Here is a 15,461-nt window from a genome sequence, read left to right on the forward strand (position 1 = left end):
TTTACTCTTGTTTTAACAGAGACTTAAAGCTTAACAGCGCGCAGACTATCAAAACTCACTGTTAAGTATGTTAAGATTAACAGCCTGGTGACTTTACATTAACCCATTTAGTTAACAGTTGCTTAAAAATTGTTTCTCGTTTTTATTGGGACAAATCGCGTTAACAGTAGTGTCCTAGTTTAACGGTACGAAAAGTGTACATAAACTATATTTACATAGCAGTGTAAACATGCCTTACAATTAGACTATAGCTTATTGGAGGAGACTCTGTATAAAATATATATTTTTATATATATAAAACTGTTAACTCGTATAGCTCGTTAGCCAATGTTTTGAATGTGCCATATATTACAAATATGGTAAAGATTTGGCCTTCAAATAGCTATAGCTATGTATATATAAAAAACTATTAGCGATAAAAAAAACTAATTAGGTTGAGAAAAACAAGTGATATGCTCTCTGCTGAATACACACACAAGCACGCGGTACTTAAGCGAATATATATATATGTATGGGCATACAAATAGAAGTAGAATAATATTAAAATAGCTAATGCAAATGTGCACCCACATGTGTGGGCATGTGTGTGTGTGTGTGTGTGTGTGCATGCAATACAGTGCACTATATACATATGACATATTAAATTCCGATTAAATAAAATCAATTGACCCGATGCTATTCGATCCTTATGCGGGTCGTCGAACGTCGCAGTGTTAGGCATTCCTTAATGACCAAACGCATTAGCAATATCATGGCTATAATATCTGCCACGATCAGCATATAGAAGACATTCTTCCAGCCATGGCTGGAAATTAGGCCCGCTAACAGTGGCCCAACTGCCGCGCCAATGGAACCTGTGCCGTCTATTATGGCCGTGACTGTGGCCAAAGCATTTGCATTGCCCTCCAATGAGCTATGCTGACCCAGCTCAGCGCTAACCGAGGTGGTAATCAAAGCATACGGCCCATTCACAAAGATGCCCACAATGATGAGCAGCAGCACGCTAATCGTAACCGACAATGCGCCATATTGTTGATACAAAAGCAGCTAGAAGCAAGAGAGAAAGCATGTGTATCAATAGATCAATAGAAGAGACCTTGAAGTCTTACTATAGGCGACGCAAAGAACAACATGACTGTGCACACTGTGGCGGACATGCCTGTGAGATCAGATAGATAGCCAGCGGCTATGGCGCCCAAAATGCCACCTACATCGAACAGCGTGGAGAGATCAGCGGATAACTCGGGACCCAACGTACCTAAAAGTAGACAAACATATATGAATATTTATATATATATATATATTTATGACGGATTAAAAACTTACTGGAAGACTGTATATAGAGTGGCAGCCAGTACATGAAGGTATAGCTAACCAGCTTGGTAAAGAACAGGCAAAGTGAAAACTCCACAACACCTGGTATATGGAGTGCATCTTTTAGGCTTATGGGACGACCATGCGCTACAGGTCGTTCCCTTGAGCTCTGGCGCGCCAAAATGGGCGTGCGCTCGGTGGGCGGCGAACGGAAGCTGACCTGGTCCTGCATTCGAAATAAAAATATACAATTAATGAGTTCATCAAAGCAGACAATTAACCTATCTACATAGGTATAAATATATATATAGCATATACAGAAAGCACGTGTAGAAGCGGAACATATACAAACAGCTAATAAGGACATAGGACACGGCATGCACTTACGGTTTGTGGTACGGCAAAAAAGGACTGTGCATATAACTGGGCGTACGTCGAATTATATTAGATGTGCGAAATCATAAAATGCAATAGCTGAAATTGGAAGAGCACAAAAGCCAGGTATACTCACAGCTTCGCCGCGAAGCGCTTTCTCCTCATCATCGTCGTTGTCCGCATCCGATTCGTTCGCTACAATGCGACGCTCCTGCGTGCTATGCTGTGGATGACATCCCACAATCTCTGGCTGATCGACCAGAAAGAGAAACAATAGAAATCCAACTGCTCCAATTATGATGCCAGGCACCACAAAGGACAGCGCCCAATCCGTTTCCACATAGTGCGCGGCGATCAGCGTGCCCAATATATTGCCAATAGATGTATGACTATTCCAGATGCCAAAGATCAGACCGCGTTTCTCTTTGCCAAACCAACGGCCCACCAGGGTAACAACACCTGGCCAGCCGGTTGTCTGAAAGATGCCCGCGAAGATCTGCACAAATATAAAATAGCTGAGGCTATGTATATTGGAGGTGCGTGCGACGCCAAACAGGTAGGTGAACACGCCCGTCATGATCATGCCCATGGATAGAAAATAACGCAAAGAAACACGTTCCGCCACGAATCCCGAGATAAACATAGCTATCGCGTAGGAGAAGAGAAAGGCGGAGTCTAGCATGCCGAACAGTCTCTTCGAGTCGGGCCCGTCTAGAAATATATTGGATTATAATGGATTAATGAAAGAATTGACAGGGTTACTCCTGGAGAAAAGAACCAGAAGAAGCTTGTCGAAGCGTGAAGGCTTCAAGACCTAAGAGAAACCGAGTTTCATAGCTGGAGGATCTAAATCTAGAATCAGGAATCTAAACGAACCAAATGTATCCAGAAAGACCCTTCACGATCAGGATGATCGAAACCTAGACCAACTTACCAAACGGCGCATAGCCGCAATCGCTGCCCTCATGAAGCTGCGCCTGCGTTTCAGAGCAGTTGTAGTGGAGCACTGATTTGACCACAGATATGGGTTTGCGGGACATGTGATAGCAGGCATAGGCAACGAATGTCAGCAGAATTATGGACATCTTATAGCTGCAAATATAAGGACAAATCTTGGTTTAATTGCTCAATTAAATCTGTTTAACGGCTTACCACAGCTCCTTGCGTGCATGGAAGCGTGGGCAATGTCGCGACAGCTTCTGCAGGACCCGTATACCAATGGGTATATCATTATAGCTGTTACTCATTTTGCGCGTTCGCGTCACTGACGATCTCATCGACTGGGCCAAAGCACGTTCTCGCTATCAAGCAGCTGAACACGTCCAGGCAGGGCAGGTTCGTGTAGCTACTTATCTAAATTGAGCTGGAAGAGGGAGAAAGGGAGAGAGTTGAAGAGGAAGAGAGAGACAGAGATGAAGAGAAAATATGTGGAGAGAAAAAGAAAAGAGTAAGAGAGGCAAGAAGGTTGAAGAGAAAAAGAGAGTGAGGGGAGAGAAAAAGAAGAGGGGAATCAGAGGTGAGGTGAACAGGAGAATAAGAAGAAGATGAAGTGAAATAGAGAGAGATGAGAAAGCATTTGAGAGAGAGAGAGAGAGAATAAGAGAAAGAACAATTAGACAAATTGTAAATGCTTTTGTAAACATATTTAAGACTATTTTTAAAAATAGATAACATTAGAGATATTAGATAATTTTGTATAGAAACAAATTAATTTTTCTATAGAAGTGATTGATATAATGTTATAAAAATAAAGTTTCATAGAAACCCCGAGAAAATATCAATACAGTAAAGCTTCACTAGCTTCACAATTTGACTATCGCCCCATTAACAAAAACGCTAACTCCTTGGGTATTATAGACTTCTTAAAATTTTAATCTTACAAACTTTTAGATTAGATCATTGAAGCTACTCGAGTTTGAATTAGGGATAAGGGTTATGCTGTAGTATTAGACAGATGCATTTGAATTCATGGTTTAGCTTAGTTTTCTTTAAGATATCAATATCTTTGAGGAACAAATGGTATTTTATCTCTATTGTTCCGATACTAGCTTTTACGTAGTTATTCGCTTTGTTCAAGTGCATTGTTACACTATAATTTCTTTCTTTATTATATTATTTATTCAATTTTATCTAAATATTTATATGCATAAATATATATATACCGATGCAGGTACTTGAATGAAAAGAAAATCAATTCATGCCAAACCGTATCATAATTGCGAGATTGTACGCAAAAATATGAACAGACGGAACTGACTATAACGAATTTCAACTTGAATGGGATTAACTGTGCATACACATATCTGGATAACCCCCGCGGGTAGATTTTGCATTTCATTAGAAAACTGCATGAACCCCGGGCTCAACATAAATGGCGAGACAAAAATGCAGGTCAAGTTAGGCTGTACATCAACAGGTAGTGTTGACTGTAACGTTGACGCAGCTGGAGGAAAGCGCGATCGAGCGGGAGTGAGATAGTGTCGGCGGCTCATTTGTGATTGTTTCACAGCGACCGCTTTAGTTTCCGATGAAGTTGCCCTTATCGCATTTTTTGTCTTTTTATTTTGCGCAGAAACACATTAATTCAAACACAAACGCACGCACACACACATGTACACACACAGATAAACATATGTTGTCAGACTTGGCAGAAAACAAAATGCCCAAAATGGAATTGAATCATCGCCGGCAGTAATATATGTACGTGTTATAATTGTTGTAATAATTTTGTTACGGTGGCAAATATGAAATATGAATACTGCAACGTAGTTTATTTGTTCAATGATATCTGAAAAAAGACACTATGTTGTTTGTGTGACGTTGAACTGCGTCTGTTTGCCGTTGTTGTTGGTGTTGTTTGCTTACTTTTGGCAAACTGTCAGTGCAACTCCTAAAAAGCTGTCAGTTGAAATCAATTATATTATTATTGTTTACTTTACCGTTAAACGAACATTAAACAAATAAACAAAAAAGCGTAGCACATTGAAAGTTGTATCGAATCGTTCGGGATATGTTCAATCGAACGACTCAAGAAACTGAATGAGCGAACTTCTCAGCTCGGTCTGTTGTCTGTATTGAACAGCTAACAGCTGTGACCGCTCACTATGGCACTTTTTATGCAAATATTTATGCAAGTTATCGATAGTTTGGTGGTTTGTGCCAAATTGAGTTTATGTTGTCTGTGTGGAGCAACTTTGTGCGCGCGTAAAATTTATTTTTCCATGTTTTTGTGTGTTATTGTAAAACAATTGAGCCTCAAAAATGTGTACAGTGTTGGAGTTGTGTCAAATGACATTTGAAATAGATTTAGTGGATATACGAATCAAACTGAGTCAGCAAAGAAATAGTTACAGTTGGCTATGCGTACATAGCGGTTACTTACCGTTGTTTCATTATTAAATGAAACAACAATAGAACATATACACACCATTATTATTGTTTTCGTCGTCCGGTTTGCAATATAAATTAAGGCAACAAAATGTAGTTTTTGTTTAGTTTCACTTATAACTTCTACGTCTCTGCTTTTTATTTTCGTTGTTTAGTTCTTATTTCTTCATTTCGCGTTTTCATTTGTACATTCGTTCGCTATGTATTTTCTGTTTTCAATGCGCGCGCCATTTGCATTGTACCAATATATCGACAACCAAATACTAACAGAATGTTAATCGACCACAGAACCAGCTCTGTTAACTCTTTAATCGATAAGCGTCTTTAAATTGCCAGGGACTCCGACATGATTTTCGTTTAACATTAAGTTTCCGCGCCTAAATTCAAATTTTAAATTAAAAACCAACACTTGTACTAAGTTGAATAATTGACTTGTAAAACACTGTTTAAACATTGTAATAGAAAAAAATTTGCACGTGTTAAGAACTTTTGTTGATTTTGACAGCTTAGCTATATATTATTGTGCTCGCCATTGTTGAGATCATGCGCTAATTATGTGGCGGACACGCGACCGGATAAAAAATAATCAAGTACTAACTATTAGTCAGTTGTATTTGCATTGACAATTCCGTGTAATTCAAATCAGAAGTGAAGTACAAATCCAATTCACATGATTCGGCTTCCCTAGCCTCGACAACAGACTGCTCTATATATTTCTGATTTTCTTGACTGTACAAAACAAACGCAATATGCTAATTTCACAGACTTATTGCAATCGATTTTTACATGTGAAAAACAAGGTGTGTAATTAGAACAATTCAAGGTGCTAATTAGAGCCAACCGCCGCTTAGTAAAATATCATTTAGCTCAATTGTATAAAAAGCTTTGTTGAGACTCAACTTAGTTACACTTCGAATTCCGTCTTCAAGAAGATAACAGCTCTATTGTGCATCACTTACAGTAGAAACAGTTAACAACAAAATCAAACAGAATGTTGTCCACTAAGGTGAGTAAGCCGTGTAAATATACAGGTGAATTGAGTCTTCATAGATATCTTTCTCATTATTAAATAGCAAATCTGCCAAATACTCGCGTGCCTAGTTACCCTACAAATGATTTGTGCATATCCCAGTTCCATTGAACAAAGACTGACGACAGATGCTGTGCAAACAGATGCAGAGTATACAAAAATTGAACAACTCTACAGATTAGAGCGCACCTTAAGCAGGCTGCGACGCGCCGTGGTCGATCTGTCCTATGAGGAAGCCGCTGATGATATGGAGTTGGCTGAGATAAATGTATTCCGTCCGCTATTTCGTTATCGGGCCGAGGTTGCCAGACAGGTGAAAAATCCCAAGCAACAACAATTTGGTTAACAAATTTGCATATACCCTGTAATAATATAGGCTAGTCTTTTAGTATACTCATCAGCTACATCAGTTCACAAAGCATACGTCACATCAACACGTTTTATACCAAAAGCTTAGTTTATAGTCAATTAAAAAACAATTACATTTGATTATTTAACATTTAAATATATATATAGTTTATTAAAGTTTTTATATATATATTATATGGTAAAACTTTTATTGGATTTTATAATTATTATTTATTTGTTGAAAAATATTCACATGTGATTAAGCTTATATACACACACATCTATAAACAATTCTAGTTAGTTAATTATTTATTTATTTTCTGTTTTAATTTACAAATATTATTGTTTTTTGTGCTTTATGGATAACACTCAAATTCCTTACATTGCGATGGATTTTCATACTGAATATATATTTCTATAAATATATATTTATATACAAAGAAATAAATAATAAATAATAAGAATATAAATAAAATAAGTTCGGAAGACAAAGACAAAAGAAAAAAGGACAAAATATGCTACTTTTAACAATTTCTAAAGTTTTTCAGTTCTTAACTACGCTACACATTCACACATATATTTCATATATATATATATATATATATATATATATATATATATATATATATAAATCTTATATGAAACTGAAGAAGAAGAGTTGGTTGTATATAGTTATTAAACTCTGCTAAACAGCGTCTGGCAAAATAAAATATTTATTGTTGATTTTTAGAGCTCAAAGCTTAGAAAACGTTGTTCCACATTGAGGAAACTTGATTTACGTTTAGTTTATAGTTATATATAAATGTTGCATTTGCTTGGTTCCATAAAGTTGCTCGCGTTCCTTAAATTGTTTTTGTTACTTTTTTTGTTTTACATTAAATTTGATTTAATTTTTGATTATCAGGCTTGAGAGACACACTTGTGGCTGCACTCTAATGTATGTGAATGTGTGTGTTTGTTTATCGTTATGGTTATCGATATATCGAAACCTGTTTGCATTTGTAAGGTTAGGTTTACTGGTTCTTTTAACTTTTGTTTTGCTTTGGTATAGAAATATTCACATATCATAATTATATAGAATTACAAATTACATATTATCTAATAAATATTACAATTACATATATATATATTTGTATATATATACTCTCGTATAACTTGAAGCATTTGTTTTTATTTGGTGTTTTTACTTTCTTTCTTTTTTAACTTGTTCTTGAGCTTTATTTCTCTTCTTCTTCTTATTTAGAGCACCTGCAAGTTCTCGCAATGCTTGAACTTGGAATCCTCCTTGCCCAGTATCCAGGTGAGCATCTGTCGTGCCTTCATGCTGGCCAGCATTACGCTGCGACTCTTGTACCAATGAGCCGGCGAGCTGCCATCGCGCGGACCCTAAAAACGAGGGTAAGTTAGAATACTTAAATAATTTATGGACACTGTTTTTCATATATATAAATTTGGAATATATTTACTGGTTAAACAAACTTAGTTTAATGTCCCACAATGTCAGGTGGACGTGTGTTTGGTTTAGTCGGAAAATTTGGTGTGTAAATAGCAACAAAATGTAGCAAAGGAATAACAAACAAGAACAAAACAAACAAATGCATGAGGTAAATTCGAAACAAGTTTTCTACATTTGACATCATTTTCATTTTTGGCAAACCTACGAACTATGTGCATTATAATATGCATAGCTAAGGTGTTGGAGGCATGGCTGAGGGGTAAAATTAAGAGATCAAAGAGGACATATATAAAAGGGGCAATGGGAAATTTGAACTAAATGAGCACATAGAGGGCCTTTCAGTTTATTAACCAAAAATAATTTAAACCACAAATTTTTTAAGGGTAGTTAAGAAAGTTGATTAGAACAGATTTAAAATATATTTCTATAAAAAATTTGGATCATATTTAGACAAAAAAGAACCAATATGATAAAAACTGGTTATCGATAAATTGGTATATATTTTAATAAGATTTGAAATATTATCATATGTTTAGAGCATGTCTAGAAAGAAATGAACTGCTGAATCAGAAAATATGTTAGACACACAATTTTTGCATCTTGAGTATCTAGATAAACAATGAAAATGTTATCGATAAGTGATTTTCTGAAAGAATTTGTTATAAAAATATCGATAAATGTTTTCTAGCTGATTTTGTATAGTTCTGAATATTATAATGTAGTTTATTCACATATCGATTAATGTTTTAATATAATACATTTCTATATTTATTTGATCAGGTTATAGGTATTTCAGTATGTATCCGTATTAACTATAATTTATCCCAGTTCTGGGTTAGGTTCAGCATGCGAATTAGTTAACATTTGTAGTTCAGACAGGAAATCAACTGAATTTGGGGCCAGTGGGGGTCTAGTGTGGATAGGGGTAACATATAGAACTGAACTGCAGTTGTTGTTGTTGATTTTGTTGGCTGCGTTACTTACCGCATCGTCGGCCTTAAGATCAGTCAGAGTCAGACATTTATCAGTTTCTACAGTCTCTACGTGCTTGTCTTTGCTATCTTTAAATTTAGTTTTGTCTTTAGTCTTTTTTGGATTCAGCTGCGAAAGCGATCGATTACACATTACACATACATCGAAAATAAACAAAATTACACAAATCAATGAAAGAGATAGATTAAGAGAGAGAGAGCGCGCGATAGAGAGATAAGAGTGTGAAAAGCGATGATGATGAATAACAAATAATTGTTAAACAAAAAGTTTCGAGATTTCCTTACAGCTAGTTACTCTACCATCATCAAGGTCTTTATCATTGAATGCCGTTGCTCTCTATCAACTTACGTGCAATAGATTTTGATCCTTCTTCAAACGTATTTGGGTCAAAGTGCCAGCGAGCAGTTCATCACAATTATGGTTAATGCCCACCGAAACCTCTATGAATTTGGCGCCAAATGTGCAGGCAACACATTTACCATCTATACAAGTGAAAGAGACAGAGAGAGAGAGAGGGGTGTAGAGTTAGTTAATGAGCGTTAGTCACGCACGGGCTGGACAACTTGCCCTGCGCTGAGACGGCGCGTGATCTGGCCAAATCAATTTTGTTAGCCACCAAAATGGTGGGTCGATGGCGCAGCAAATCCATGTCCTGCAGCCGCGATAATATTTGCTTGGCACGCGTAAACGACTCCTTATCAATGCAGGAATAGACAACCAGAAATGCATCCGCTTGCTCCAATTCATCCTGAAACAAAACGAGACACAGAAAAAAAATCATTCAACAAGTTTTACAAACTCAACTCGAAACTATTAAAGGGCTTAAGCCAATGTGTGTGTGTGTCTGTGTGTAATTTAAAAGGCAAAATTAAAAGTTAGTAAAGCTCAACTAAGAACTACAGCTGACAGAGGCAGCCCTAGCGCTGCATGCAATGCCATAAAATGCCAGGCCACAGCCATGTCCTGCTGCCTGCATTCGTGTTTCCTGCCTCTTTTTTGCTTAACGCTCATAAAAATTAAAATTATGGCCACTTTGCTCCAATAACGAGGACCATAGTTAACAGAGAGCGACGGAGAGAGACCAAGCTCTGGCTGCACCTCGGCTTGTTTCTTTCTGTTGCATCCGCATCCACGTTTGCCGCAGCGAATGTAAAAAGTTTGCAAGACTTTTTATGATACTCTAAATGCGACTTGCTGCCCTTTTAGTAGCGTCTAAATTAACAGATGTTTTGAATATTTTATAAGTTACGGCCATATAGCGGTTGCTTGCTGCACTTGACAGCGATTCCAGTCGTAGCAGCAGTCCTGGGGCAGCCTGCAATTTTTAAATTGGGGCATAGCAAATGTATTTACCTGAGCTCTAGTTGAGCAGAATCAGATCTTGTATCTGGGGCTACTACAATAAAGAGACATTACAGAAATTTCTTATTCATTATCATATTAATAACACTTGGCTCATTACTGAATCGATAACTTATCGATACTATATGTATTCCAAGCATACTTAAAGCACATATCGTCATTGTTATTTCTAGTTTAGCAGGGAAGCAACTACCAAACAAGCGTTGCAAGGTGCGCAAATGGCGGATGTGACATTGCATTTTTTTAAGTTTTTCCCACTTTTCCTCTTTTTCTTCTTCCCGTTTTCCTTGCTGTTTGCGGTGGGGAAAAGGCAACCATAAAGCAACGCCAGGCACGTCCGGCATTTTGGCAGGAATTTACGGTTGCCAAATGCACACAGCACAAGTTGTTAAAAATGACTGGAATTGCGCGCTTGTGTGTGTGTGTGGGTGTGGGTGTGCCAAGGTGTTTATGATTGACGGACACGCTTGTGTGCATTTGCCTTTTGCGTTGAGGCAACAAATTTGCTGTTGATTATTTGTTCTTTCAACTTTCAACTTTTGCTTTAATATGCTTTGTGCTTTGTGTGTCCAGAATGGATAAATTGTAGCCATTTCCTTTTGTTTGTCAACGCTGCAATACGCCTGTGCACACACTCTCTCCACCGCCGTTCCGCTCTCTTGTGCCTTGGCTCTGTCTGTCTGTCGGCCCCCCGCAATCGTTGCCTTAATCATCGCCATTATTGCTCGCGCCAAACTGCGTTGCCCTCAACTCAATCCGCTATATATATATATATATATATATATATATATTTTTATATATATATTTGTATATTTTTTTTGCCTCAGGATCACTCTCCATTCCCTCCGTTCTCTATATCTATAACTATACGTCTTTGTCGTCGTATTGCCCGTTGGGCTTCTTGCTGGTCATTTGGCATTTGGCCAGCAATTTGGCATTTCGATAGCATGTTTATCGCTCTGCTCTGCTTGTTCTTGTTCTTGTTCTTGTTGTTGTTGTTATTGCAAAAATTGTTCAGCATTTGTTATTCTTGCCATTTGGCCATAACCCGCAAACCCCGCTTTCACAAATATGAACGTTTCATATGGCCCAGCAGCGGCAGCAGCTTCTGCTCTTCTTCTATATATTTCATTAGAGCATATTGCTGTCTGTCATATAGCTGAGGCGTAACATTTCTTTCTTTTTTCTTTCAAATGATCTGCTTGATTCGCAACGCGCCGGTCCTCCATGGTCAGTTCTAATTGCTTTTTGAAATTTCTGTTTGTTTATATATTAAATAAATTGTATTTATTTAATAAATATTTGTGGGCAACTATATGTTATAAGCATTTGTTGTTAAGCATACTTATTTTTATAAATATTTGTTTTATTTTAAAATTACAAATTTGATCATTAATTATATGTTTGATTGATGGCGTTGATGTATAGTATAAATTATTGATTTAAGGTTTAATATTTCCTTCTTTCTAAATATGCGAGTTTTATCACTTGAAACTGCTCTCAAGACTCAGTGTGGGTATCTCATAGTCGACCCATAGCACCAATCTTATATTGTTATATTGTTTCCATTGTCTTTTTCATGCACCTGCCCAGCTTAACGGGCGCTCGAGCAAACCGCACGGAATGTCAAGGCTCAGCATAAAGCGTCCTTTCACCCACGTTTGCCCTTTTATTTTGAAGGCCCAGAAGTCTCGTTCATAATACTTGCCACTTGTGTATGCAACCACTGTAGCCACATGCTGCATGCCACAGCAACAACAAAGAACTCCTTGCTCTTGCTCTGTTTTTCATGCAAGTTGAAGTTTCCGTAAACTTTTTGGGCAATTCCTAAATTTCCTGTGGCTTAATTAAAGGTTGTTAAATGTTTGAAGAGGTCAGCAGATGTTGCGCCCCGCCCGCTATTCAAATTGCATTAACTTGGCTAAGCATACGTAATTAATTGAATTGAGGCAAAGACAAAATGTTGAATAATCAAAGCAGAAAACTGTTTGCAAACATTTCTCTTGTTGCGACCTGATGTACAGGGATTTAGAATGTAAGTCCAATTGTGTGGACAGTCTTCAGTTTAATGATGAAATATTTAACAACAATTATAACAGGCTGCTATACACACACACACACACAACAAACAACACACAAAGGAGACAAATTGCTTGACAGGACAACTGGCCACAAGCTAATGTTGGGCTAAGTGTGTGTGATTAAGTGTGTGTATGTGTTTGTGTGTGTGTGTATATATATGTGTGTGTTCTGCAATTTGACAAATGGTCGATTGCCTGACTTACCTTGCTGTCTGGATTGCCAGTAAGCAACTTTAGCTCCGACTCGATGCCATTCAAAATAATTGAAATGTTCTGCTCGGCTTCATCGCACTCTGTGGAAAGGTGACAAAATCTTAGACTGTCTTTATTTGTCAAGTGCAAGAGCAGTGTCTGCTGCTCTGTCTCTGTGGCACTTACCTGGTCCGTCGTAAGCATTAATGCAATCGGAGGTGCGAAATTGTGAGACTAACGCCTGTTTGCCCACACCCGCTGAGCCGAGCATCTCGACGCGATAGAATTCCACCGGCTGATGATTGTCCTGGCCGGCATTGTCATTGGCGAAGCCATTGCTGCTGCTGCCGCCTCCGCCACCGCCGCCGCCATTGTAATTGGTGCCCAAGCCAAGGCTGCTGCCGCCACCGCCGCCGCCATTCAAGCCGGCCATGGCATTGCGCGTATGCATGGGGCTAATCGGCGCAAGGCTGTTGCTGCGCGAGCGGCGTCTGCGAAAGGAGTCGCCGCGATTGATGATGCCTGCGGACAAATGTAAGCCATGTTACCAAAAACAACAGAAACAACAAAAAACGAACAGCTTTAACAGTAGCGTGTGGCTTAGGCATGTGCGGCGTATGCGCAACGTGTTGCCATATGCAGCTCATACGCCACGTTGTGCCGGGCTAAAATTACAGTTGCCAGCCGCAGGCCAACTAAAATAACAACAACCAAGCTTAATCTATCCTTTGTGTACTGCTCTGCCTCCCCTCTTCCCTCTCCTCTCTCTCTGCCTCTAATACTGGCTAACATGTTGCCACTTTTTGCGCCTCTCTAAATGTTGCAGCCAGTCGGCGTGGCCCTTGCGCCCCTTTATATATATTTTGTGTTCTTGTCGTGGTTTATTTGAAATGGTTTTTGTATGCAGCTGTGCAACTGTGCAGCTGTTCAGCTAGCTGACAGCTAGATTGAATAGAGGCTTTAAATTTAAAAATTCATTAGCTGAAACGTTTTTGGCATTCGCTCTTATCTATAGCATTTTAGTCAAGCACATTGAGGTAGGAAAATCGTATGCCAAATTTATATACATTTCAATTTGCGGCTGCAAACACAGCCAACTGCATGCTTAAATGTCAAATACTAAATGTTTGCTTGCTTACATAAATAATTAAATTCAGATTGCTCCACTGGGCTACTCTCAAGTCTCATAATAGACACACATAACAGTGCACGTATTAATTAATATTGTTATACAATATTGGGCCGTTGGGGCGTTGGGGTAACTGAGGTAACTAGACTGGACGTTGCAGCTGGATTTATGCTACTCAGCTAACAATCAATTTGCCGAGAACTGCTGCATGCATAAATATAAATATTGAATAAATTAAGCAAGCCAGGAAAATCATGAAGCACTCGCAGAGAGCTAAAGGAGACTGGCTGCGTGAGGGAGAAACAGGTAACTGGATAAGTTATGCGGGGCTGCTGCTTGGCAGACGAGATCTTTGGTTACAAATAGTTTTTTTTTTTTTTAATTTGAAGTCTCTTGAGGAAAAAAGATGAAACTTTTATATATTGTAATTGAACCTTAATTGAGTCGATGTTGCGGAAACTTAATTAAATTTCTGGTCTTTAGCTTGGCATATCTTAAATTTATAAGGTTTATTCAGATTCAGATTGAGATGCCAGATACATACATACATACATATGTATATATATAAATATATATATATTATATATAAATGCTATCGATAACATTTAATATAAATCTATTAATATTTTGTTTATTTTGCATATATATACATATCTTAGCTCTTAAACTCTGCTCATCAGCTCATTAAGCCCCGCTTCAACTAGCCTTATACAGGGTATTCAAAGGGGATTTCCATATAATTTGGTTAATTAGCAAATATTAGCGTTGGATTCAATGAAGTGCATAATACTTTTCACTCTTGTTGCAGTGCACAAACAAAATTTCAAAAATAATTCGTGGTTTTTCAGCAAATCTTGTTTATGTTTCTCATTTCCATAAATTTCTGAGCAAATGACATTTAAATGAAATGTATTCATCCATCTATTACAGCTGAAAATTGAATAGTCTCTCTTGATGGATGTAGATATATGTTTGTCTATCTGTATATTCCTTCTGTATATTCCTTCAATGTCGCGTATTCCAATCAATGATATATATACCTATAATAAATACTTATATATATATTTGTTCCAAAGCCACAACAAAATATTTACATTTGTTTACGGCGATTGTTTTGTGTACATTTAAATGTCATAAATAGATTTATTGCCCGCTTTATTGCATTCAGTTATTTCTGTATTTAGACGAAAGAGTGAAACAGATTTTGACTCAAGCGAACGCTGCGGCGGTCATTAATTGTGTAAATTGAATTAATTGCCAAAATGGCAATAAAAATTTGCAAAAACACAGCTACATATACGCGTTCACGAACTGAAAAGGGCATATTGGCATTGCTGGATAACTCCATCTGCATTTGTAGATTTGAAGGCTTAAAGTTTGTAATATATAATCGTAGAGAACATCCTCACTTAGGTATGTGAATGTGTTCTATTCAGACTAATTTCATTTTGAGCGCCAATTCATAAATTTATAATTTAAAATTGAAAATTTAAAATTAATTTAAAATTATAATAATCATGAAAATTTGTATAGAATTTAATTATCTCTGATTTCCAAATATCTACTAGCACAGCTAGAACCACAGACTTTAACAACGGTACTACTGCTCAGCTTCTCTATAGATCTTTCATTTTTTATCGATCTATAGAGAAGTAGATGCCTTGGCAAAGTTTGTGGCAAGCAGCGAAAACTAAATGCTCAATTAATAAGGCTTGCAGAGGGTTTTGCATTGGCTTTCGAAAAGATTTTGTATACGTAATACTTTTTAAAGATATTAAAAATCTATATATAACT

At 37.4% G+C, this 15,461-nt stretch overlaps 3 protein-coding genes across 5 annotated transcripts in view; 1 reads left to right on the forward strand and 2 right to left on the reverse strand.

The window, feature by feature from the left end:
- Positions 1 to 136: 136 nt before the first annotated feature.
- LOC111604148 (glucose-6-phosphate exchanger SLC37A2) lies at positions 137 to 4,956 on the reverse strand. Of its 2 annotated transcripts, none has more exons than XM_023322072.2 (7): positions 4,629 to 4,956; positions 2,842 to 3,052; positions 2,624 to 2,781; positions 1,826 to 2,400; positions 1,327 to 1,540; positions 1,110 to 1,258; positions 137 to 1,047 (listed from the first exon to the last, which is right to left on the reverse strand). In XM_023322072.2, exons 2-7 carry the CDS (start codon positions 2,964 to 2,966, stop codon positions 676 to 678), a joined length of 1,593 nt encoding a protein of 530 aa, XP_023177840.2. In that variant the 5' UTR covers positions 2,967 to 3,052; positions 4,629 to 4,956; the 3' UTR covers positions 137 to 675. The 2 variants fall into 2 exon arrangements, with proteins under 2 accessions (XP_023177840.2, XP_030081380.1); XM_030225520.1 differs by lacking the exon at positions 4,629 to 4,956 and adding an exon at positions 4,555 to 4,621.
- A 177-nt stretch (positions 4,957 to 5,133) lies between these two features.
- On the forward strand, positions 5,134 to 6,552 carry LOC111604149. The gene is made up of 2 exons (XM_023322073.2): positions 5,134 to 6,082; positions 6,150 to 6,552. Exons 1-2 carry the CDS (start codon positions 6,068 to 6,070, stop codon positions 6,450 to 6,452), a joined length of 318 nt encoding a protein of 105 aa, XP_023177841.2. The 5' UTR covers positions 5,134 to 6,067; the 3' UTR covers positions 6,453 to 6,552.
- Positions 6,553 to 7,632: 1,080 nt separating this feature from the next.
- The window catches only part of LOC111604145 (GTP-binding protein RAD), a 33,617-nt gene continuing 25,788 nt past the window's right edge, over positions 7,633 to 15,461 (reverse strand). Inside the window, exons 5-10 of one of the 2 annotated variants that reach the window (XM_023322067.2) lie at positions 12,725 to 13,060; positions 12,551 to 12,639; positions 9,471 to 9,651; positions 9,252 to 9,385; positions 8,895 to 9,011; positions 7,633 to 7,840 (exon numbers count right to left, since the gene is read on the reverse strand). In XM_023322067.2, coding sequence (XP_023177835.2) covers positions 7,694 to 7,840; positions 8,895 to 9,011; positions 9,252 to 9,385; positions 9,471 to 9,651; positions 12,551 to 12,639; positions 12,725 to 13,060 — 1,004 coding nt within the window. In that variant the 3' untranslated portion in view covers positions 7,633 to 7,693. The remainder of the gene's footprint in view (positions 7,841 to 8,894; positions 9,012 to 9,251; positions 9,386 to 9,470; positions 9,652 to 12,550; positions 12,640 to 12,724; positions 13,061 to 15,461) is intronic. The other variant, XM_023322068.2, reaches the window with a different exon arrangement.

Source organism: Drosophila hydei, unplaced genomic scaffold (assembly GCF_003285905.1).
Source record: "Drosophila hydei strain 15085-1641.00,03,60 unplaced genomic scaffold, DhydRS2 tig00008134-arrow-pilon, whole genome shotgun sequence".
Lineage (NCBI taxonomy): Eukaryota > Metazoa > Arthropoda > Insecta > Diptera > Drosophilidae > Drosophila > Drosophila hydei.

What these genes read in the sequence shown, in the direction of transcription:
- LOC111604148 (XM_023322072.2), bottom strand. Translation starts at nt 2,966, where the DNA reads ATGAGATCGTCAGTGACGCGAACGCGCAAAATGAGTAACAGCTATAAT. An exon ending in CATGCACGCAAGGAGCTGTG is followed by an intron (nt 2,782 to 2,841) that starts GTAAGCCGTTAA and finishes TTATATTTGCAG; the next exon opens with CTATAAGATGTCCATAATTC. An exon ending in ACTCTATATACAGTCTTCCA is followed by an intron (nt 1,259 to 1,326) that starts GTAAGTTTTTAA and finishes GTCTACTTTTAG; the next exon opens with GTACGTTGGGTCCCGAGTTA.